Source organism: Martes martes (genome assembly GCF_963455335.1).
Source record: "Martes martes genome assembly, chromosome: 4".
Taxonomy (NCBI): Eukaryota; Metazoa; Chordata; class Mammalia; order Carnivora; family Mustelidae; genus Martes; species Martes martes.
In genome coordinates, this window is record NC_137891.1 from 150,599,032 (window position 1) to 150,622,956 (window position 23,925).

General features: G+C 37.8%; 1 protein-coding gene across 3 annotated transcripts in view; it reads left to right on the forward strand.

The window, feature by feature from the left end:
* The first annotated feature begins 201 nt into the window (after positions 1–201).
* Positions 202–23,925, forward strand: part of NRDC (nardilysin convertase) — a 108,674-nt gene continuing 84,950 nt past the window's right edge. For all 3 annotated transcript variants that reach the window (XM_080802605.1, XM_080802604.1, XM_080802603.1), the window contains exon 1: positions 202–741. In XM_080802605.1, the coding sequence (XP_080658731.1) occupies positions 398–741 (344 nt within the window). In that variant the 5' untranslated portion in view covers positions 202–397. The remainder of the gene's footprint in view (positions 742–23,925) is intronic.

Here is a 23,925-nt window from a genome sequence, read left to right on the forward strand (position 1 = left end):
CTTTTCTTCCCGTCGTCCTCCGCGCCACTGTCTCCGCCTCTTCTTCCTCGCCCCGCCCACCCAAGGTTTCCAGGTGCTCCGAGAATCCGGCCCGGTCGCTTTGGTTCCTTTTATTCCCTGTTCCCATTGGTGGTTTGCATGAGCGTGACCTCTCTTCTTGCCACCTGATTGGCTAGTAGCGTCATCGGCGGCCGGGAGGGCGGGGGTATGAGGGAAGCTGGCGTGAGGCACACCGGGTTGGGGGAGGGGTTCGGGCCTGTCCTCCCCAGCGGCTGCGGCAGCACCAGCGCCGGCCGCCGCCGCCTCTGGAACGCGGAGGAGGAGGAGCGGCTGGAGGAGGAGGAGGAAGAGGTTGTCCCTGGCGAGCGGGATGCTCATGGCTCCGGCTTGGTGGTGAATGCTGAGGAGAGTCACGGTTGCTGCAGTCTGTGCCACCGGGAGGAAGTTGTGGTGTGAGGCCGGGCGGGAGCTCGCGGCGCTGTGGAGAATCCAAGCGCGGGGTCAGTGTGAAGACTCGGCTGCTGCCGGACCCTTTGCTATTCCGATCATGCCTGGAAGGAACAAGGCGAAGTCTAGCTGCAGCTGTCCTGACCTGCAGCCCAACGGACAGGATTTGGGCGAGAGCGGCCGGGTTGCCCGTCTAGGAGCTGATGAATCTGAGGAGGAGGGACGGAGGGGGCCTATTAATAATGCCGGAGACCCTGAGATCGTCAAGTCTCCCAGCGACCCCAAGCAATACCGGTGAGGGAGGAGGCTTGGACCGGGGAGGAGAGCCGGGGTGCGGGCCTCTCTGTTGCTGACGCCGTCACTTCTTGTCTCTGTTTCCCGAAGGAGCAACAGGGGCACACTTCCCATCCCAAGTGCTTCTTGGGTGGAGGTGGCAAGGGCAATTAGGGGCTTCCATGTGGTTTCAGCTGGACAAGTGCAAAATCTTGGGTTCTACGAGGAATCAGGATGTCAGAATGGAAAGGGCTGTTCGAGTAATTTTGGCATTCACCAAAGCAAGAATGGATGGTTCTTTGAGGAAGGCAAGCTGGATGGTGAGGGAGTCTTGGTATTATGTTATGAGGAAAGGTTGAAGGAGTTGGCAATTTTAATTCTGGAGAGGATATTTAAGGGGCATATTATCACTATCCAGAAATATTTTAGGTGCCCATGGCTGAAAATGGGGTAAAACTAATGGGTGGAAGTTGCTAGAGGATGGTATGGCCTCAGTAAAAGAACCTAGGCATCGTAGTTGGCCCAAGATGAAGTGGCTTGTTTCCATGGGTTGTTCTTCATTTACTAGAATGGGGGATCTCTTCCAAGGTCTTGTTAGAGAGGACTTGGCTCTCAGTTGGGTGAGTCATAGAAGACTTGTGAGGTTTCTTCTAATCCTGAAATTGTCTACTTTTATGCTGGAATCCTCTGAACATCTTTAATTAAATTGGTGGCTCAATTCCCCGCCTGATTATGTCTTTCAGAGGTAGCTTATTTCATAGAATGTTGTGACTGTGATGTAAAGAGAGATCATATTGTCCAATGGCTTCATTTTCCAGGTTGAAGAAATGAGATCCAGAGAGTTGGCTTCTTAGAATTACACAGCTGAGTAGCAGCTGATATTAAAACTGTCGATTTGGCACCAAACCCAGTGCACCATTTACTGATTTTTATAATGTTCTTATTCATTTGGGTTGGAAGGTGAAGGATTCTAGATCCCAATTTCTTATAAGCCTCTATAGTATTAGAGGGGGAAAGAACCTTGGAGGTAATCTTTTCCACTCCGCATTACTCCCACTTGACAAATGCCTGAAACTGAGGTCTAGAAAGAAGTGATTTAGCCCCAAGTTTAAGACTGGCCTAATTTCTCCTTTCATGCCCGAGCCTAGAGATTAACAGTATACAGCTCTTTGTACTATTTTTTGCAGGCTGTAGGGTCAAGAGATATTTGTGGTGGGATCAATTTTTTCTTTTTCTTGTCAAAAATGAGGATGGTTACATTAGTAATATGTGAATGAGCAAATTGAAACCTTGATGAAAGGTGCTTACTTTCCAGATGAAATGTTGAGTAACAGCTTCAGTTTTTTCTGCCTATATAAAATTATATATAATAGCTCATGTTTATAGAATATACACTCTGTGTCAAATACTGTTCTAACTGCTTTAGATATTTCATTTAATGACCTCATTTTGGTAAATTTATTTGACAAATGCTTAAGTTCTCCTGTGTGTCAGGTGTTGCACAATCTTAAATCTTTTCTAAAACTTGACTGACTGTAACTTACCCTCAGTGCTGGGCATACAAAAATGAGTAAGACAGTCCCTGCCTTCAGGGAGCTTCCAATCTCGAAGAGTGGCACGCACGTTTTAAAAAAAAAAAAGGTAAAATTAGGACACTAACGTTTTATAGAAACCATAATGGAAGTACATACTAGATATATTGGGGAGTAATATAAGGAGTTACAGACTACCTCTAGGGGGAAAATTAAGAAAGACTTAAAAGAAGAGGTAATACTTCAGGGGTATTCTTTGAATATATTGTTGCATTTCTATTTTGATGTGGTCTTTTATCAAATCATTGTTCTTCTTAGTGTCAGTTCTTATTTTAAAGTGAATGGGGTTGGTTAGAACAACAGTGTTTTCCAGCAACTTTCTCCTTTCAAATAGCAGGTCCATTTCTATCTATCTTACATACTGCAAGTTTCAATTAGACTTAAAAAGAAAAGTTTTGTTTCTTTTTTTTTTTTTTTTTTTAAAGTAGGCTTCACGCCCAGCATGGAGCCCAATGCAGGGCTTGAACTCATGACTGTGAGATCAAGACCTGAGTTGAGATCATGAATTGGACCCTTAACCAACTGAGCCACCCCAAGATTCTGTGACTGTAGAATAAAGTTGGAAAACCTCCATACTAGACGATCTTTAAAGACTTACCTAACCTAAAGAGAAATTCTGTGAGTTTTGTAGTCAGAAACAGACGTGAGGCATTTATAGCCCAGAGAGCTGAATTATTCTTCCAGCACCCTCTCAGATGTTATCTCTGTTAAGTTTTTACATGTAGAACCAATTCCTCCTTTCACTGTATTTCAGTAGGATTTTGTACATGGTCTATTACAGTACATATCCATCATATTGTGATTATGTGTGTTTTGAGTGTGTGAATAAGCCCCAGAGGCAGACCTGAGTAAAGGAATATTATGGGGGAAATAAAGACTGGAAAGATTTGCATACCAGTCTGCATTTATTAAGTAATAGCCTGTGGAATTTTACTTACGTATATGTGTAATTTGTATTCAGCTTTTTTGAAATGTTAAACGTACCTGCAAGACATCCATTCTGTTTTTTTAGGGATCTGTATAAGTGGTAAATGTTGATTTCCTTCTCATCTGCAGGAGTTAAGGGACTTCAGGTTGGAAACTACTGTTCAAATCTTTATTGGTATAAAGTGGAAACTAGAAGGACAGAATTATTTACTTCAGTCTAAATAGTAAATTATTTTAATAAGGAAGAGCAGTTAGGAAGTTTGGATTGACTTAAATGAGTATAAAACACTGGGGCACCTGGCTGGCTCAGTCTGTGAAGCATGTGACTCTTGATCTTGGGATTGTGAGTTCGCACCCCATGTTGGGTATAGAGATTGTTTAAAAATAAAAATCTTATTTTTTTTAAGCTTTTATTTATTTGTCAGAGAGAGAGGGGAGCACAGGGGGAGTAGCAGGCTCCCCACTGAGCAAGGAGCCTGACAAGAGAAACCTGATCCCAGATCCCTGGGATCCTGACCTGAGCCGAAGGCAGACGCTTAACTGACTGAGCCACCCAGCTTCCCCAAAATGAAATAAAATAAAATAAAACATTTTCCATGTTTAACCAGTTTGTAAAAAGTCCTGTGTTTTTCTGTGGGGAAGGGGAGAAGAACAATATGAAAAGTCTTATAAGTTTCTGAAGGGCAAGCTCTTTTAAATTTTGTTCAGACTGTTACAAGTGAGAGGTTGGTTATCTTAATAAATTCTCAATATACCAAAGAAAATAATGAATGTGTACTGAATAAGGTACAGGTTATTTCTGAATGTTGTTTACTATTATATGCTGATGAATAGAAGGATGTTCACAATCCAAGTGAACATATGCTGGCTTCGCAAAGTTAAGAGTGGGGTGACACACTTCTGAGCAGAAGCTTTAGGCAAATCTCAGAAATCAGAATATACATCAGATAACATTTTCTTTTGTATTGGATGGGAAGAACGTGGGTTTATTTCTTGATCTTTTCAACTAAAACCGCCTGGAATAGTGATGCTTTTTGCTTTTTTTTTCGTATATGAGACAGCAATTACAATACATCTTATTGGTAAGATTATAGAATCTGAGAGCTACAAAAGAAATCATGTACTTACATTTATATAAATTCTAGAAACTTGACACCGTCCAACCCCTTGTTCTGATACCTGAACTTAAAACTTGATGTCGATTGTACCTTCTTAGTTTTGTAGAGACAAATTCCTTGTGAGATTCGAGCTCCATTAACAAAGTCAGTGCGTCTATGGTTGAAACACATTAAATCTTCTGAATACTAATATGACTTTAATAAATGTATCTTTGTTACAATTCCTTAGACTGATTTCTTCAATGTGGACTGATGGGCTGGTAAGAAGAGGAAGAACATTTTTAACTAAAATGTTTCTTTTGGAAATAATATTTAGCATTAAAGAGATCTCTAGCCCATTAAAAAGAATTCTAGTTCATTTAGACTCCTAGTAGAGTTAGGGAACAGATACTGAAGCACAAATGCATTAAATGTAATAGGTGCTAGAATGTGTAAAGTATGGCATTGTCAGTCCTTTGTGTATCTAGTTTTCCATCATTAGTTATGTGACCTTGAGCACATTAATCTCTCTAAGGCTGAGGACCTTTAAGGACACAGAAGAGGAGCAACTCATAAATCATTGAAGTTGAAAAGGAGCAGTCAGGGAGCAGGAGAAAATGCTAATGTCCTTTCCCTAACCTTTTTTCAAAAGTGAGGAGCCATTGGAAGAAGAATGCTTTAAGTATTACATTATTAGATTATTCTGACAAGTCAGGTAATGTAAGAACTGAGAACAGTCTTGTGGAGACCCAAGAAATTATTTGGCCCCTATGAAAACAGTTTCAAAGGAATGGTAGGGAGGCAGAAGCTAGATTGCAGTGAGTTACAAAATGAGAAATTTTAGATAGATATTTCTGCAAGAAGTTTGGTTTTAAAGGGGAGGGGCTGAGGAGGTTTTAGGATGAAGTATTATTATATGGGGTCAAGGGAGAATTTTTTCAAGACAGAAGAGACATGAGCACGTTTATTGCCTGAGGAAAAAAGGAATCAGTAGAGAAAGAGGTTGAAGATACAGAAGACAATAGAGGGAACAAGATCCTTAAGATGATTGTGAAGTGGCAGGGTCAAGAGTATTTATGAGGGGATTTGTTTTAGAGAAATAGAAAATCTCTGTTGAAAATGGAGAAAGGTGTAATGAAGAGTATGGATGCAGGCAGTTCGGTGTTGAAAGCATTGCTTTATAGACTTTTTTCCCTCTGCAAAGTAGGCACTGGAGTTTACTTAAGTGGTTTTTTAAGAAGTTGTGGGGGAAGTGGTAGGAAACAGAGGAAGCCTTCAGTGATAAAGATTGAAATAGCTAATGTAGAGAATAGGTGAAGTATATTTGGGAAATAACTAAGAGAAACTGTGGGTTCTTGATAATGAAAATGACATAAGTAAACCGGTGTTTTTAGATTAATCTAAAGATAATTAAGATCCATAGGATGAGGCAAGACTGGTGTAAGAGGTAGTTATAGGGTTGCTTGGGTGGCTCAGTTGGTTAAGCGTCTGCCTTTGGCTCAGGTCACGATCCCAGGGTCTTGGGATTAAGTCCCACATCGGGCTCTCTGCTTAGTGGGGAGCCTGCTTCTCTCTCTGCCTTTGCCTGCCACTCCCCTTGCTTGTGCTCTCTGTTAAATAAATAACTTAAGATCTTAAGGTAATTACAATTGTGTATTGAATGGTGTACACTGATATATACTACTTTTTCTCTAATTGACATATTCCTTTTTTACTTTTTTTCTTTCCCCATATTAACTCAGTTTTTAGCTAGGCTAACAACCCATGAGACCATGCCCTCTTGTTCACTTAGTGTCCAGCACATAGTAGGTTCTCAAATAATATTTGTAGAATGTATAATTGCATGAGTGGTCGTATGCTAGGTGTTTTCATGGAACTCTTGGAGATATTCTGCCAGAAATTTTTTATTTTTATTATTTATTTATTTATTTATTTTTAAGATTTTATTGATTTATTTGAGAGAGAAAGTGAGAGCACGCTAGTTGGGGGGAGAAGCAGAGGGAGAGGGAGAAGCCGACTCCCTGCTGAGCAGGGAGCTGAGCTGGCCTTGGGGCTGGTTACCAGGACCCCAGGATCATGATCTGAGCCAAAGGCAGATGCCCAACTGAATGAGCCACCCAGGCACCCCAGAATTTATTTATTTATTTAAAGATTGTATTTATTCATATGACAGAGAGCACAAGCAGGGGGAGCAGCAGGCAGAGGGAGAGGCAGGCTTATTGCTGAGCAGGGACCCCAACGTGGGGCTTGGCCCCAGGACCCTGGGATCATGACCTGAGCTGAAGGTAGATGCTTAGCCGACTGAACCACCCAGGTGCCCTCCAGAAATTTTTTAGATTAAATTTTTAGATTAAAACAAAACTGATATTCAAGGAAAACAGTATGAATGGGTACGTTACAGAAGAAAATATAAATTATATAAGTAGTAATGTGTATAGTAATAATTGTAGTGTATTTAATTCATGTAGAAGCTTGCGGAGCTTGGCAGCTAGTTAGCAATCAGATGTTAGTTATCATTTTACTATGTTCCCAATTATATTTGCAGCACTGTAATAGCAAAAAATCAGCAATTTTATTGTCCATTAGTTGGCTAAAGATTAGGTTACTATATAATGACTACAATATGTAGCCATTAAAAAAGAGATGGTTTTATATATTAAAATGGAAAGATGTCCTGTGTCTTATTGTTGAGTGAAAACAGCTGGTTGCTACCCAAAATACATTGTATAATTCCATTTTTAAATGGAAAAAATAACACCTCCCATTATATGTTTACCTAAAATACAATTTTTTATGTTTAGATATGTACGGAGATAGTTAGGAATGATAGTAAGCTTATTTGTCTAGGGAAAGCTGAGAGGAATTTGACTTGTATTATTTACTTTTTAATAATGACAAAAGATCAGTCAGTAAATAAAAGTTATTATATGGTCATTGTAGGAAATTTAGATAGTGAAAAGAAAATTTAAAAAAATCCCTGTAATCATTCCATTCAGCATTAACCATTTGTAACTATATTTTTATAACCTTTATTCCTATGCATTTATAATTTGTGTGTGTGTGTATATATATGTGTGTGTATATATATATTTAATTGAAGTATACTTGACATATAAGTTTCAGGTGTACAGCATAATGATTTGCAAATTATCTGTTGTCATATGCTCATCATGATAAATCACCACACAAAATTGTTAACAGTATTATTGACTATATTCCCAATGGTGTACTCTTCTTCCCTGTGACTTATTTATTTTATAACTAGAAGTTTGTACCTCTTAATTTCCTTTACCTATTTTACCTGTCCCTCTACAATCTCCCGTCTGGTGATGACTAGTTGTTCTTTATATTTTTCTTTGTTGTTGTTTGTTTTGTTGTACAGATTCCTTATGTAAGTGAGGTCATATGGTATTTGTCTTTCTCTGACTTATTTCACTTAGTATACTCCTGTAGTTCCACCCATGTTTTCACAAATGGCAAGATTTCATTCTTTTTCATGACTGAGTTAATATTCCATGTGTATGTACACCACATCTTTATGCATTCATCTATCAGTGGGTACTTAGGTTCCTTCCATATCTTGGCTGTTGTAAGTAATGTTGCAGTAAATATAGGGGTGTGTATATCTTTTTGAATTAGTGTTTTCATTTTTCTTGGGTAAATACCCAGAAGTGGAATTGCTGGATCCTATGGTACTTGCATTTTTAGTTTTTGGGGAACCTCTATACTGTTTTCCGTAGTGATTGCACCAGTTTACACACTCACTAATAGTGCACAACAACTCCCTTTTCTCCACATCCTTGCCTCGTTACTTCTTGTCTTTAGCTATTCTGACTGGTGTGAGGTGGTTTCTCATTGGGTTTTGATTTGTGATTAGTAAGCATCTTTTCATGTTTCTATTGGTCATGTGTATGTTTTCTTTGGAAACATGTCTATTCAGGTCATCTGCCCATTTTTAATCAGATTATATTTTGGTGTTGACTTGTATGAGTTCTGTATTTTGGCTGTTAACCCCTTATTCAATATATCATTTGCAAATACGTTCTCCCATTCAGGAGGTTGCCTTTTCATTTTGTTGATGGCTTCATTCTCTGCAAAAGCTTTTTAGTTTGATACAGTCCCCATTTATTTTTGCTTTTGTTATCCCTTACCTGGGTAAACTTATCCAGAAAAGTATTGCTAAGGTTGCTGTGCAAGAGGTTACTGCTTGTGTTTTCTTTTGGGAGTTTTATGGTTTTAGGTCTTACATTTAGGTCTTTAATCTATTCTGAGTTTATTTTTGTGTATGGTGAAAGAAAGTGGTTCAGTTCCATTCTTTTGTATGTAGCTGTCCAGTTTTTCTACCACCATTTATTGAAGAGACTGTCTTTTCCTCATTGTATATTTTTGCCTTTTTTGTCATAATCATAAAAGTGTGTATTGGTTTATTTCTGGGCTCTCAATTCTATTCCATTGATCTATATGTCTGTTTTGTGCCAGTTCCATACTGTTTTGATATACATTTAAAAAAATGGTCATGAACATTTTCTTATTGTTTCTCAATATACTTTGTCTACCTAGCAGTCCATTGTGTAGGTATACGATAATACTGTAATCTAATCATTACTATTTTAAAAGATAGATTGTCAGATTTTCTTTACCTAAGAAGCCTGTTTATTCCCTACAGAGTCTTTTGGGAGTGAACCCAATCATAATGAATTTGGTAGGTATGTAGGGTAACCTCTGGTGATCTGGTCTGTTTCAAGGATATTCTCTAAAAGGGAGACCTTGTAGGCAAGAAGATTGGTTTATTCTGGGACTTCCACTCTGACATAGACCTCATATTCATACTGTTTCCCAGAATGAAGTAAGTGCAACTCACAGGAAGTTGAGTAGATTAAAGGCCCTTTATCATAGCCCTTTCTAGTATTAGGGTGGGGAGGTGGTGGCTGGAAGGGCTCAGTTACATGGTTGGACCAGAATTTAACTGTTTTAAAAAGGTTTGGAAGTAGACCGTAGTTTGAAAAGTTAACTTGGTCCTTTGGAGAGGTGTTTATAGAGTATTTTTATTACTGAAACCAACAGTAATATTGCTTCTCCTAATACTAATAACTGTATTTGTTGAGTTATTAGTAAATAACTGTATTTGTTGCTTACTATTACTAAATAATAACTGTATTTGTTGCTTACTATGTACTAGGTCCTGTTCTAAGGAGTTTATGTAGATTACCTCATTTAATCTTTGCAGTAACCCTATTAGATAGTGCTCTTATTACATGATAGCCTAAAATTTGTTCTGTGAAAACACATTCTGAGCAGGTACGGACACTGATTAGTATAAATGGATTGTGTTCTCTCATTTGGTTCCTTCTAAGCAGACTTCTTACTGGGGCAGATAAGCTCCAAGCCCCTCAATTTTTGGTTTCTTCCTAGCTCTGTCTTCTGCTGTGCTGTTTTGTACTCTTTCTCTTGGCACACTGTACTCTTTGGTCAAGTTTGCCTTGTGAGTTGAAGCATTACCTCCTTTGTGAGTCCTTTTATGTATGTATGTATGTAATCTCTGTGACCAAGAGTTGCATGCTGTCCTGACTGAGCCAGCCAGATGCCCCTTGTGAATCCTTTCTGACTCTTTCTTCAGTCCTACCATCCCACATTTGAGCTATTTACTTCTTTATGTACCCCTGTAGCAATTTTTTTCAAGCTGTTTTATATTTTTATAAGTTAAATTTATCTTTCCCCCTTATTCCGAAATTTTTGTCTCTTGGAATCTTACATGACTTTTCTTCTGTTACTCGTAAGTCACATGTCTATACCTCTTTAAGACCCATTGCTCCATTTTTGCACTACCCATCCCCTTTATCGATACTATCCATCAATTATTCTAACAATTTTTCCCCTTTCGTTTTGCATCATCTGTTTTCCCCTTTCACTGGATCATTTCTTTGAGTACACAAATATGTTTTATTGTTCCTGTCTTCAGAGAAGAGATACTATTCCATATCCCCTCTGAGTTACACCCTTCCAGCTACTCAAGTTTCTTGGTTTTCTTTATAGCTTTATAGCTTTAAAGCTTGTTATAAGAATTGTCTGTATTTGGGGCATCTGGGTGGCTCAGTCAATTGAGCCTCCAGCTCATGGTTTCTGCTCAGGTCATGATCTCATGGATTGTGGGATCGAGTGGAGCTTCATGCTCAGCAGGGAGTCTGCTTGAAGATTTTCTTCCTCTGCCCTTCCCCTATTCATGCATGTACATCTGTATGCTCTATCTCTCTCATAAATAAATCTTAAAAAAAAAAAAAAGAATGGTCTATACTTGAAATTTGCAGTTTATTTATTTCCATTATATCTTTTTTTGAGAATGTCCACAGCATCATTAAAAATTTTTTTATTAAAAAAAAAATTTTTTTTATTGATGTATAGTTGACACTCACATTATTTCTTTTCTTCTTCTCCTTTTTTTTTTTTTTTTAAAGATTTTATTTATTTATTTGACAGACAGAGATCACAAGTAGGCAGAGAGGCAGGCGGAGAGAGAAGGGGAAGCAGGCTCCCTGCTGAGCCCTATGCGGGGCTTGATCCCAGGACCCTGAGATCATGACCTGAGCCGAAGGCAGAGGCTTAACCCACTGAGCCACCCAGGTGCCCCAACACTCACATTATTTCTTGAACTCAGAGTGGTCTTTTGCCGTTATTGCTGTATCAAAATAGCTGTTTTCAAGATCACCGGTATCCTTTACAGTTGGTTAGTTCTCAAGTTCTTATCTTACTTGGCCTTTCAGTATCGTATAACATGGTTTATCATTCTTTTCTTGAAATGCTTTTTTCAGATGGCTCCCAGGTCAATCAGTACTGTTCTACTCTTTCTGCTTCATTCAAAGATTCCTCCATATGAGGATTCCTCCTTATTTCCTTGACCTCTAAATTTTGGAGTGCTGAGGCCTCAGTCCTCAGACCTCTTCTTTTCCCTGTTTTCCTTTGCTCTCTGTGTTATCTCATTCAGTTTCATTGGCTTTAAATAGCACCCTATATAAAGTAACAATTCTACTCAGGTTTTCAATCCCTATACCCTTTCTTACGGCTATGTTTCTTCATAACACTTATTGCCATTTGATATACTGTATATTTACTGGTTTTTGAGAATAAGGAGTTTGTTTTATTCACTGCTGTATCCCCAGTGCCTAGATAATTCGTGCCTGTTTCATAGTCTTGCTTACATCTCTGACTCCATCCTTTTCTCCTCTGGCCTGATTGTTATATAAAGATACGTTTTTTAGTCTTTTTTTTTTTATCATTTCTCATTTTTGTTTCAGATAAAAAAAAATTTTTTTTTAACATTTTATTTATTTGTCTGAGAGAGAGCGCACAAGCCAGAGGTGGAGGCAGAGGGACAAGCAGCGCTTGATTCCAGAACCCTGGGATCATGACCCGAGCCAAAGCCACCAGGCACCCCTAAAAAAAATTTTTTTTAAGGAAATAAAACCATAGCAATACAGTTGAAATTCTTTATAATTGCTCCTCCCATTTCACTGCCTACCCTCTTTTCACAGTATTAATCACTATCTAAATTAGATATATATACCATTCCTATGTAAATTTTTATACTTTTTATCAAATAAACATTTATCTGTAAACACTATATATTGTTTTAAGACATATAAAAAGAAGTTGTCATAGTAATGTCTCATGACCTGCTTTTTTTTTTTTGGTATAACATTGCTTTTGAGATTTGTCAGTGCTAATAAGTATCATACTCTATGTTAAATGCTGTTTAATACTATCTTGTATGAATACATCATAATTTTTCTATTTTCCTATTACTGGTTGTTTAGCTTATTCCCAGTTTTCTGTTTTTTTTTTTTTTTTAATGATTATGCCACCATTTATCTTTTCTCTGATAGTTGGACATTTAACTTGTTCCCAGTGTTCAGTGAACATTTTATACATGACTCCTTGGGTACATATTTGAGAGTGTGTATATTAATAATTGAAACAACTAATTTTTTTTAAAGATTTTATTTATTTATTTGACAGAGAGAGAGATCACAAGTAGGCAGAGAGGCAGGCAGAGAGTGGGGGGGAAGCAGGCTCCCTGCTGAGCAGAGAGCCCGATGCGGGGCTCGATCCCAGGACCCTGAAATCATGACCTGAGCTGAAGGCAGAGGCTTTAACCCACTGAGCCACCCAGGCGCCCCGAAACAACTCATTTTTAACTAGATGTTGCCAAAGTACTCTTCTAACTGGCTGTACTATTTTACATTTATGCCAATAGAGCATTAGGGTTCCTCCTCCTGTACCTTTCTACCAACTCTTGATATTGTTAGATTTAAAAATTATTGAGAATCTGATCTGTAGGAAACATTTTTCTTTTCTTTCTTTCTTTTTTTTTTTTTAGAGAGAGAGCAGGTGTGTGAGCACGAGTGGAGTGGGAGGGGCAAAGGGAGAGAGAGAATCTTAAGGGGACTCCATTCCCTGTGCGGAGCCCAGCAGGGGGCTCAGTCTCATGAGCCTGAGATCATGACTTGAGCAGAAATCAAGAGTCAGATCCTTAACCTGACTGAGCCACCCAGGTGGCTATTTTTCTCTTCTAAAAAGCCCTTTTGTTTGCATTTTCCCTTATTACTAATAAGATCAAGCATTATTTCGGGGCACCTGGGTGGCTCAGTGTGTTAAGCCTCTGCCTTCTGCTTGGGTCATGATCCCAAGGTCCTGGGATCGAGCCCCACATCGGGCGCTCTGCTCAGCAGGGAGCCTGCTTCCCCCCGCCTCCCTCTGCCTGCCTCTACCTACTTGCGATCTCTGTCTGTCAAATAAATAAATAAAATCTTAAAAAAAAAAATCAAGCATTATTTCATGTTTCCTGGCCTTTGGATTTCTCCTTTTATGAACTGCCTATTTTGGGGCGAGGGTGTTTTTTCTTTTCCTCTTTAAAATGGACTTGCAGGGTGCCTGGGTGGCTTGGTTGTTAAGCATCTGCCTTTGGCTTGGGTCGTGATCCCAGGGTCTTGGGATCAAGCACCTCATTGGGCTTGCTGCTTGGTGGGAAGCCTTCTCCACACCCCCCCCCCACTCCCCCTGCTTGTATTCCTTCTCTTGCTGTCTCTCTCTGTCAAATAAATGAATAACATCTTTAAAAAAAATTGACTTTTAAGAATTCTTTATATATTTTGAATCGTTTATTGGTTATATGAGTTGCAAATATATTCTCTAAGTCTATATAGCTTTTCTTCACCCTTTGTTTATAAAGTCCCAAAATTTAATCAGGTTTTTTCATCTTTATGGTTTATGCTTTTTTCATCTGATTTATTTTCTTCTAGGAGTTTTACAGTTTTGTTTTTTTATATTTGGATATGGACCTAATTTTATTACTATTGTATAAAAATACATACAACCAGTTGTCCAAGCACACCTTTTGAAGTCTATATCCCAGAAGTCACCAAATGTTTTCTGTAAATTGCTACATAACAAACATTTTTATTAGGTTTTGGCAGTCAAGAGGCAAAATTAAAGACGTACGTACTTTTATAACAAGGAAGAAAAATTTCCGCATTTTTTTAGATTTCTGCAAAAAAATTTTTTTTAAAGATTTTATTTATTGACAAAGAGGGAGAGATTACAAGTAGGCAGAAAGGCAGGCAGAGAGAGAGAGGGGGAAGCAGGCTCTCTGCTGAGCAGAGAACCTGATGCGGGGCTCAATCCCAGGACCCTGGGATCATGACCTGAACCGAAGCAGAGGCTTTAACCCACTGAGCCATCCAGGCGCCCCTAGATTTCTGCAAATTTTAAATAAAATTTTTATTAAGTTCAAAATATAGTAATAGTACTTAAAAATAATTATGTATTTGAGAGAGAGAGAGAAAACGAGCAGGGAGAAGGGGCTAAGGGAGAGAGAGAGAGAAGCAGACTTGCAGGAGCCTGATGTGGGGTTCAGTCCCAGGACCTGGAGATGATGACCTGAGCCGAAGGCAGGCCCTTAACTGACTGAGCCACCCATGTGCCCTGTAATAGTAGTTTTTTGATAATACAGATAAACTAGTGAGAAGAGTAGAATTCTTTTTATTGGGATGACTTTTTGGGGGGGGGGTTCAGTGTTTCTCATTATCAAAGTTGATTGTGACTGTTCATCTGTTAATACTGGTTTGTAATGAGACTTTACATATTTCATCTTTGAAAATGTGTTTTCGGGGGCGCCTGGGTGGCTCAGTGGGTTAAAGCCTCTGCCTTCGGCTCAGGTCATGATCCCAGGGTCCTGGGATCGAGCCCCGCATCGGGCTCTCTGCTCAGTGGGGAGCCTGCTTCCTCCTCTCTCTCTGCCTGCCTCTCTGCCTACTTGTGATCCCTGTCTGTCACATAAATAAATAAAATCTTAAAAAAAAAGAAAAGAAAAGAAAATGTGTTTTCATCCTGACTGTCAAATATTGATGTCCATTGAGTATATGCTTTTAATTTAGCATATTCATTGTTTGGGAGGCATTTACAGAATTCTTTTAGATTCTTGTGATATTTTTGCTCTTTAACATGTCATTACATTTTAGGGTAATCATTTTTTTTAAGCGTAATTAAAGAGAATCTCCTTTGTTTGGAAACCTTTCGTATTGGATGTGCATCCTTTCCCACAAATATTAATGTTTTACCTTTTTAAAAAATGATTTTATTTAACAGAGAAGAGCAGGAAAGCATAAGCGGAGCGGGGGGGAGCTGCAGAGGGAGAGGAAGAAGCAGGCTCCCTGCTGAGCAGGGAATGGGGTACAGGGCTCGATCCCAGGACCCTAGGATCATGACCTGAGCCGAAGGCGGTTGCCTAATCAACTAAGCCACCCAGGTGCCCCTCACTTCTGATTGAAAATTAGGTGGAAACTCCTCAATTAGATGGAGTCTTTGTACAGTTAAAAGGACTTTGAAATAGGGAAATTTCTTTTGTGCTTGCACCAAGGTCTGAAAAACATTGTTGGAACTATAGTTTGCTTGGAAAATGTAACTGTTGCAAATTTGTGTGGTAATGGAGATATGGCTTCTTGTTTTAACCTTTGACAGCATAGGAAGTATATAAAGCAGCTTGCCATTATGGGTGATTCAGATAACATTAGTTGCTGTTGAAATGACTTTACCATAAGATGATTTGCCTAAGTACTATTTTGTAATTTAGGGTTGAATTCATTAAGAAACACTATGGAGTCTTCAGGAAAAGCTAATTTCCAAAGCTATTTGGTGTTTGACAGTAGTGGTTGAAGGCTGTTCTTTTTCAGAAAAATTTCAGTCTTGTCTTGAAACTCAAAAATTGCAATAAAATGTTCCCATTGCTAAGCCATCAAACCTCTCTGTAGTAAGGTAATTCAAGATATTTAGCTTCTGTTTCTGAAAAAAAATTCATGGAATTGATCATTGTAAAGTCTGTAAGAGTAAATGATATTACTGTTTCATTAATACATGATAGATTCAAATATTTTCTCTAAAGTACTGCTGATGAATAAGACTGAATAATCATAGGTTTTGAAACCCCTCACAAAAGGTGAATTTGTCCAACTAAATCTTTTTTTCTGCTCCACACAATTTTTTACTAACAGTATTAGTAGTATGTATTAGATTCCACTTCCAGTTGTAGTTCATTCATGTTTTCTCAACCTCTTTGAAAATATTCTTTTTTTTTTTTAATTTATTTATTTGACAGAGAGAAATCACAACTAGGCAGAGAGGCAGGCAGAGAGAGAGGAGGAAGCAGGCTCCCTGCAGAGCAGAGAGCCCGACGCGGGGCTCGATCCCAGGACCCTGAGATCATGACCTGAGCTGAAGGCAGAGGCTTTAACCCACTGAGCCACCCAGGTGCCCCCTCTTTGAAAATATTCTTATAGGGGTGCCTGGGTGGCTCAGTCAGGTAAGTGTCTGCCATCTGCTCATGTCATGATCTCAGGGCCCTGGGATCAAGCCCTGCATTGGGCTCTCTGCTTAGCAGCGAGTCTATTTCTCCCTCTGCCTTTGCAGTCTCTCTTACTTTCACTCTCTCTCAAATAAATAAATAAAATCTAAAAAAGAAAAAGAAAGAAAGGAAGAAAATATTGCTTCCCAACCCCTGGCAACTATCATTCTACTTTATTTCAATGAATATAACTGCTCTAGGTAACTCACGTAAGTGAAATCATACAATATTTGTCCCTTTGTATCTGGCTTACATCATTTAACATATATTCAGAATTCATCCATGTTGTAGCATATGTCAGAATTTCCTTCCTTCCTAAGATTTTATTTATTTGTCAGAGAGAGCGCGCACAAGCAGAGGGAGAAGCAGGCACCCCACTGAGCAAGGATCCCAATGTGAGACTTGATCCCAGGATCCTGGAATCATGACCTGAACCAAAGGCAGATGCTTAACCAACTGAGCCACCCACGGATCCTGATTTTTCTTTCCTTTTTAGAGGAATAATATTCCATTGTATGTATATACCACATTTTGTTTATCCATTCATCTGTTGATAGACTTTGGGTTATTTGCTGCTTTTAGCTATTGTGAATAATGCTGCTGTGAACATTGATTTCCAAATCCTATTTGAGTCCTTGCTTTAAATTCATTTGGATATATATCCAGAAATGGTATTGCTCAACCATTTGCATTCTCCTAGTATATTAATATTGCTATGTAAAAATCTACCTCACAATTTAAGTAACTCAAAGCAACAATGATTTATTATTTCTTAAAATTCTATGGACTAACTAGGCACTTTTTGTGCCTTGGGTCACTTATGTGACTGAATTCATTTGGTGGGTTGGGTGATCTGAGAGTACCTAGGATGGCTTTAGTCACATGTTTGGGCCTTGGTGTGGGTAACAAGAAAATGGGCCTTCTCTCTGCTTACAATTTAGTGTGGTTTGTATTACTTCATGTGACAGCTGAGTCCCAAGAGAATAAAGGCAGAAGCTGTAAGACATCTTGAGGCCTAGACTCCGGGACTTACTCATCAATTTCACCACAATGTATAGGACAAAATGTACACAACTAGCCTGGATTCAGTGGGTAGGGAGAAAGAAGATTAGCCAGGTTAATACCTGGGCCATTATTAAAATGATCAGTCACACCTAATAACCGAAGAGCTATTCCATAATGAAGGAACTTAGAGAAATGGGGAAGGACTGCCGTTTGGGGAGCAAAATGTATTTCTGGTGAATCTTAAATGGGGTGGCTTGGTATTATGTTTTAACAAGTAAAGAGGCATGTGGGTTTTTTGAGCTTGGATATTTGCAGGAACTATATTTTATCATGCAGGGTTTTGTTTTGTTGTTGTCCTTTTTAACTGTTGTATGGTTAGCTTTAAACTGATGCAGCTTGGGCACGAAGGCCTTAGTTGACTCAGGTAGGTCATACAGCTTTAGTATGTGGGCTGTTTTAACTTCAGAGCTGCAGCTGGCCTAGAATTATAGGCAGTGCCAAACAGGTATTTTTTTTTTTTTAAATTCATCAGTGGTAAGTGTATAGCTATAGTTTGTTCATTTTCATATCCCCCTGTATGATTATGTCTCAGTTTTTGCATCCATTCCACTGTCATTGGTTATTTAGGTTGTTCCCTTGTTTTTGCTATTTCTTTCTTTCTTTCTTTTTTTTTTTTTTTAGAGTTTTTTTGGGCATAACAATACTTAATGCTTTTATTGATTTCTTGATCCAGGCCTGCAGTTTTAAACTGCAGAGATGTCTAAAATTACAAATGTGCTATAGAGTAATTAATGACTAAGGCACTAGACTTAAATTGGTAATTCCAGTTCTAGACAATGCTAAATCTCTTTAGGTTAAAGAAGGGTATTTGGGAGGGCTTACTTTGTAGCTTTGTAACTTGTCATCACCCTCCCCATCTCTACCATGTGGTCTCAAGTATTTTTGGATTTAAATATGTGAGCTCTTAACTGGTGATTTTAGTGACTGAAAGTGGATTTCTTTTAAAAAGGTAGCTTATTAAGGAACAAATAAAAATGTGTGGGTGTATACTTTATTATAGAGAGAACAATACCGTACTCTTGATTCTTGGATATGGTTTGAAAAATCTACTTTGGTCTTTTGTGTCAGTATAGGAGCAATGGGAGAATGAAACCAAATAAAGGAGGACAGATTAAGCTAGAGGAAGAGAAGTTTTCTTAGAGAAAGACCAACACCTTATATACATATAAATATTTGAGGCTACATGGTTTGGGGGGAAGTAGCGACCAAGTTATGTAATTACAAAGTTAGCACCCAAGTATCCTCTTTTTTGACCTAAAATGATTTAGCACTATCTATCTAGGCCTAGAAATAGCAATTTAAGGCTGGAACCTATGTCACTGTTTTCTCTCTATATATGAAAATGAGGTCTTGAAGGCTATATAGTATGCCATGTAATGGCTGGCTATAGGATAATTTATTTGCACATTCCTCTATCTGTGGACAGTTGGGTGATTTCCAGTTTTCTCTGTCAAACGTTGCTTCAGTGAACACTCTTGACATATCTTTGTACATGTATATGAATATTTCCGTGAGATACCTAGAAATGAAATTACTGGGTTAAAGGTATGCAGAGTTTACATTAAAAAAAAGGTATAGCCATATTTCTGTATAAAAACACTATAGCAGTTGAGATTTATAAGCAGTGTGTGAGAATATTCTCTCCCCTTGTCAGTATTGGATAACATTAATTTTAATTTACTAGCTAATTTGCTGGATGAAAAATATTTTATTTATAATAAATTATATTTATTTATAAAATAAAAATATTTTGATTTGATTATCATTGATTTCTAGTGAGTTTTAGCATCATTTCATTTTTTGGCTGTCTTGTATTTCTTTACCTTTTTAAAACCTGTTTTCATTGGTTTTCTTTCTTTGCTCATTAACGTGAAAGAACTTTTATATATTGTTAATCTTTTCTCTCAGTGCAGGCATACCTTATTTTACTGTGCTTTGCTTTATTGCACCTCACTGCTACTGCATATTTTTTACAAATTGAAGGTTTGTGGTTATTGTTTGTCAAGCAAGTCTGTCAGCACCATTTTCTAGCAAATGCTCCTCTGTGTCTCTGTGCCCCATCTTGGTAATTCTCACAGTATTTCAGACTTTTTCATTATTATTATATTATGGTGGTCTGTGGTCAGTTATCTTTGATGTTGCTATTGTAATTGTTTCAGAATGCCACAAAGTGCGGCCATACAAGATGGCAAGCTTAGTGGATGAATGTTGTGTGCGTTCTGATTGGTCCACTGACTAGTCATTCCCCTATCTCATCTCCTCCCCCTTGGGCTTTCCTGATCCCTGAGATACAACAATATTGAAATTAGGTCAGTTAATATCTCTACAGTGATCTCTAAGTGTACAAGTTAAAGGAGGAGCCCTGTGTCTCTCACTTTTAATCAAAAGCTAGAAACAATTAATTTTAGTTACTGAAAGCTAGACTTCTTGAGCCAGTTAGCCAAGTTGTGAATGCAGTAAAAGTACTAGTTCAGTGAATACACAAATGATAAGAATGATAAGAAAGCAAAAACAGCCTGTTATGTAGAAAATTTGAGTGTTCTGGATAGAACATTTTTTCCTTAAATCAGAGCCTAATCCAGAACAAGGCCCTAACTCTCTTCAGTTTTATAAAGGCTGAGAGAGGTGAGGAAGCTGCAAAAGAAAATTTTGAAGTTAGCAGAGGTTGGTTTATGAAGTTTAAAGAAAGAAGCTGTCTCCATAAGATAAAAGTGCAAGGTGAAGGGGCGCCTGGTGGCTCAGTTGGTTAAGTGTCTGCCTTCTACGTGATCCCCGGGTCCTGTGATTGAGCCCTGTGTCATTGTCCAGGCTCCCTGCCCAGCAGGGGAGTCTGCTTCTCTCTTTCCTTCTGTCTCTCCCCCTGCTTGTGCTTTCTCTTTCACTCACTCTCTTTCAAACAAACAAACAAACAAACAGATACATACATACATTCATACCTGAAAAAAAAAGTACAAGATGAAGCAGCAAGATGTAGAAGCTGCAACAAGTTATCCAGAAGATCCAGTTTAGAGAATTACCGAAGGTGGCTACACTAACAACAGATTTTCAGTGTAAATGAAACAGCCTTCTATTGGAAGAAGATGCTATTTAGGACTTTGATAGCTAGAGAGGAGGAGTCAGTGCCTGGCTTCAAAGGACAGGCTGACTCATGTTAGGAGCTAAAGGCAGCTGACGACTCTAAATTGAGGCCAGTTCTCAGTTACCATTTTGAAAATCCTAGGTTCCTTACGAACTAATGCTTAATCTACTCTGCCTCTGCTCTATAAATAGAACAACAAAGCCTGGAGGATAGCACATCTATTTACAACATGGCTTACTGAATATTTAAACCTACTGTTGAGACTTACTGCTTAGAAAAAAAATGTTTTTCTTTAATATTACTGTTCATTGGCAATGCACTTGGTCACCTAAGAGCTCTGATGCAGATGTACAATGAAATGAATGTTGTTTTCATGCCTGCTAACACAGCGTCCATTCTGTAGCCCATGTATCAAGGAGTAATTTTGACTTGTAAGTTTTATTATTTAACAAATGAATTTCCTAAGGCTATAGCTACCATAGGTAGTGATTCGTCTGATGGATCTGGGCAAAGTAAATTGAAAACCTTCTGGAAAGGATTCACTATTCTAGATGTCATCGAGAACATTTTTGATTCATGGGAAGAGGTCAGACTACCTTGCAAATACAAGAGCAGGAGTTTGGAAGAAGTTGATTCCAACTCTCATGGATGACTTTGAGGGGTTTAAGATTTCTGTGGAGGAAGGAACTGCAGATTGGGTGGAAAGAGGAAGAGAACTAGAAGTGGAGCCTGAAGGTGGGACTGCATTGCTGCCACCTCATGATAAAACCTGAATGGATAAGGAGTTGCTTCTTAGGGATGAACAAAGAAAGTGCTTTCTTGAAATAGACTGTACTCCTGGTGAAGATGCTGTGAAGATTGCTGAAAGGACAACACAGGATCTAGAATATCATAAAAACTTAGTTGGTAAAGCCCCAGAAGGGTTTGAGGAGATTAACTCTAATTTGAGAGAAATTCTGTGGATAAAATGTTATCAAAGAGCATTGTGTGCTATAGAGAAATGGTTTGTGAAAGGAAGAGTCAGTTGATGCAGAGGCAACTTCATTGTTGTCTTACTTTAAGAAATTGCCTCAGCTAACCCACCCCCCAGCAATCACTACCCTCATCAGGCAGAAGCTGTGGACATTAAAGCAAGACCTTGCACCAGCAAAAAGATTATGCCTCACTGAAAGCTTGGGTGATGATTAGCATTTTTTAGCAATAAAGTACTTTTAGATTAAGGTACGTACTTTTTAAAAGATATAATAATAGATGACAGTATATGGTAAACAGTAAGTTATATACATAGGGAAACCAAAAAGTTCATTTGACTCACTTTGTTATATTTGTTTTATTGTGGCAGTCTGGAACTGAACCTGTAGTATCTTTGAGATATGCCTGTATACAGTTAGCTCTTTGGTTTTGTTTATGATGCTTTGTTTTAGAAAAGTTTTAAATCAGAATATAGTAAAATGTTTCCTTTTTTTTTTCCTTTATAAACTTCTGGATTTTGTGTCTTGTTGAGTGGATTTACTTCATCCCAATATTTGAACAATATTTCCTCTTAAATACTTAAAAAATACTTTTTAGAACATTTTTTCCTTTTAGTTCTGTAATCTCTCTGAAATTTATGTGTTGAGTTTAAGGAAGTAGATTTGTTTTTTTTGTTTCCCTCAAGTAAATTTTCTTGTTGTTTCAGCATCATTAATAAATCATAAATGATGTTGCAACAGTATTATAAACATTGGTGTTTCTAGAATGTCCTTTCATTGATCTTTAAGTGTTCCTGTATCAGTATATAGTTTGATTTCAGTTGATTTATTAATTTATATTTTTATAAAAGGGGCAAGGCCATGTCCCCTCATTGTTTTCTGTTTTTAAAATGTTCTTTCCATTCATGTGATTCTTTTCCACATGAATTTTGGAATCAGTGTGCACATCATGATCCACAAAAAATCTTGGGTTTTTTTTTTTTTTTTAATTGAAATCACCTTGAATTTAGAGATTCATTTGGGAGAGGAATTTATATCTTTACAATATTGGGTGTTTCCATTCAACAGCACGGTGTGACTAGTCAGTAGTTTTTCGTCTGTAGTTTTCTTGTTTTCCTCATGTTGATTGTGTTGAGTAATAGTGAAGGGGATGGGCTGTAGTGCCACACAACTTAGGTTTAGTCTCTGCTAAGCTTGGGCAAATGAAAAACCCTTTTTGGGTTTCAGTTTCCTCATCCATGAATTGGGATTAATAATAACTCATCGGGGTTATTGTGAGGATGAAATGGTTAAGACATGTAAGTTAACATATTTAATATATTAACTAATGTTAATAAGTGTATATTTAGGTATTTTATAGTTTCTGTTGTCTTGTGAATAGGATCTCATATTTAAATCTCATTTAAAAAAAAATAAATCTCATTTTAGGGGCCCCTGGGGGCTCAGTGAGTTAAAGCCTCTGGCTTTGACTCAGGTCATGGTCTCAGGGTCCTGGGATCAAGCCAGCATAATACTCTGCTCTCTGCTCAGTGGGGAGCCTGCTTCCTCCTCTCTCAGCCTGCCTCTCTGCCTACTCGTGATTTCTGTCTGTCAAATAAATAAGTAAAATCTTTAAAAAAAAATCTCATTTTAATTGGTTATGTTTGGTATATAGAAAAGTTAATGATTTTTTGTTTATAGTTCTTGATTTGAATACTTTGCTGAACTGTTTAGTATTAATATTTTTGTTTATTTTTCTAAATTCTTATATTCTCTACATAATCATTTATTTTGCAATGAATTGTTTTAGCTTTCAATATTTTTCCTTATTTATTTACATTTTGGATAATTTTCATTGACTAGGACTTCCAAGTCAATGTTGAATAGAAGTGGTGATGAGCATTTTTTTTTCATGACTCTTTAAATGGATTTGATGTTGATTTATAAAAATTAATCCTCTATAAAGCTAAGGGCTTTTGTATGTTCTTATTCACTAGTGGGTTTTGGATTTTTATTAAATTACTTTTATTATACAAATGATTAACATTTTTATTACAAAAGATTGGAAAAGTATAGAAATTATGAGTATACAGAAATTATAAAGCATGGAAGTTCTTTTCATTGTTGCTCTACCTTTATTCCTCTCTCTGTATATGACTGTTACATTTGGTTCTGTCCTTTTAATTCTTCTGTGATACTGTTAGGTGTTAGATTTTCATTTAGCAGATATTAAGTACCTATCATGTTTCAGGCATTAACTTTCTTTTTTTCATTCAACAAATATTTCTTAAATGTTTCCTAAGTGCCAAACAATGTCTCTGGTGCTATGGTATGTCTGTGAAGAAAAAGAATTGCTCTGCCCTCATAGCTAATATTTTAAAGGTACAGATAAGAGAAAGGAAGGGAAGGAGGAAGGAAGGAAGGAGCCAAGTATTGATAAATGGTGTGAAAAAAGTTAAGACAGATTTGCAACGAGGTAGATGGAACTAGAGGGTATTATGCTGAGCGAAATAAGTCAATCAGAGAAAGTCAGTTATCATATAATCTCTCTGATACAAGGAACTTGAGAGGCAGGGTGGGGAGTTGGGCGGTAGGGAAGGAAAAA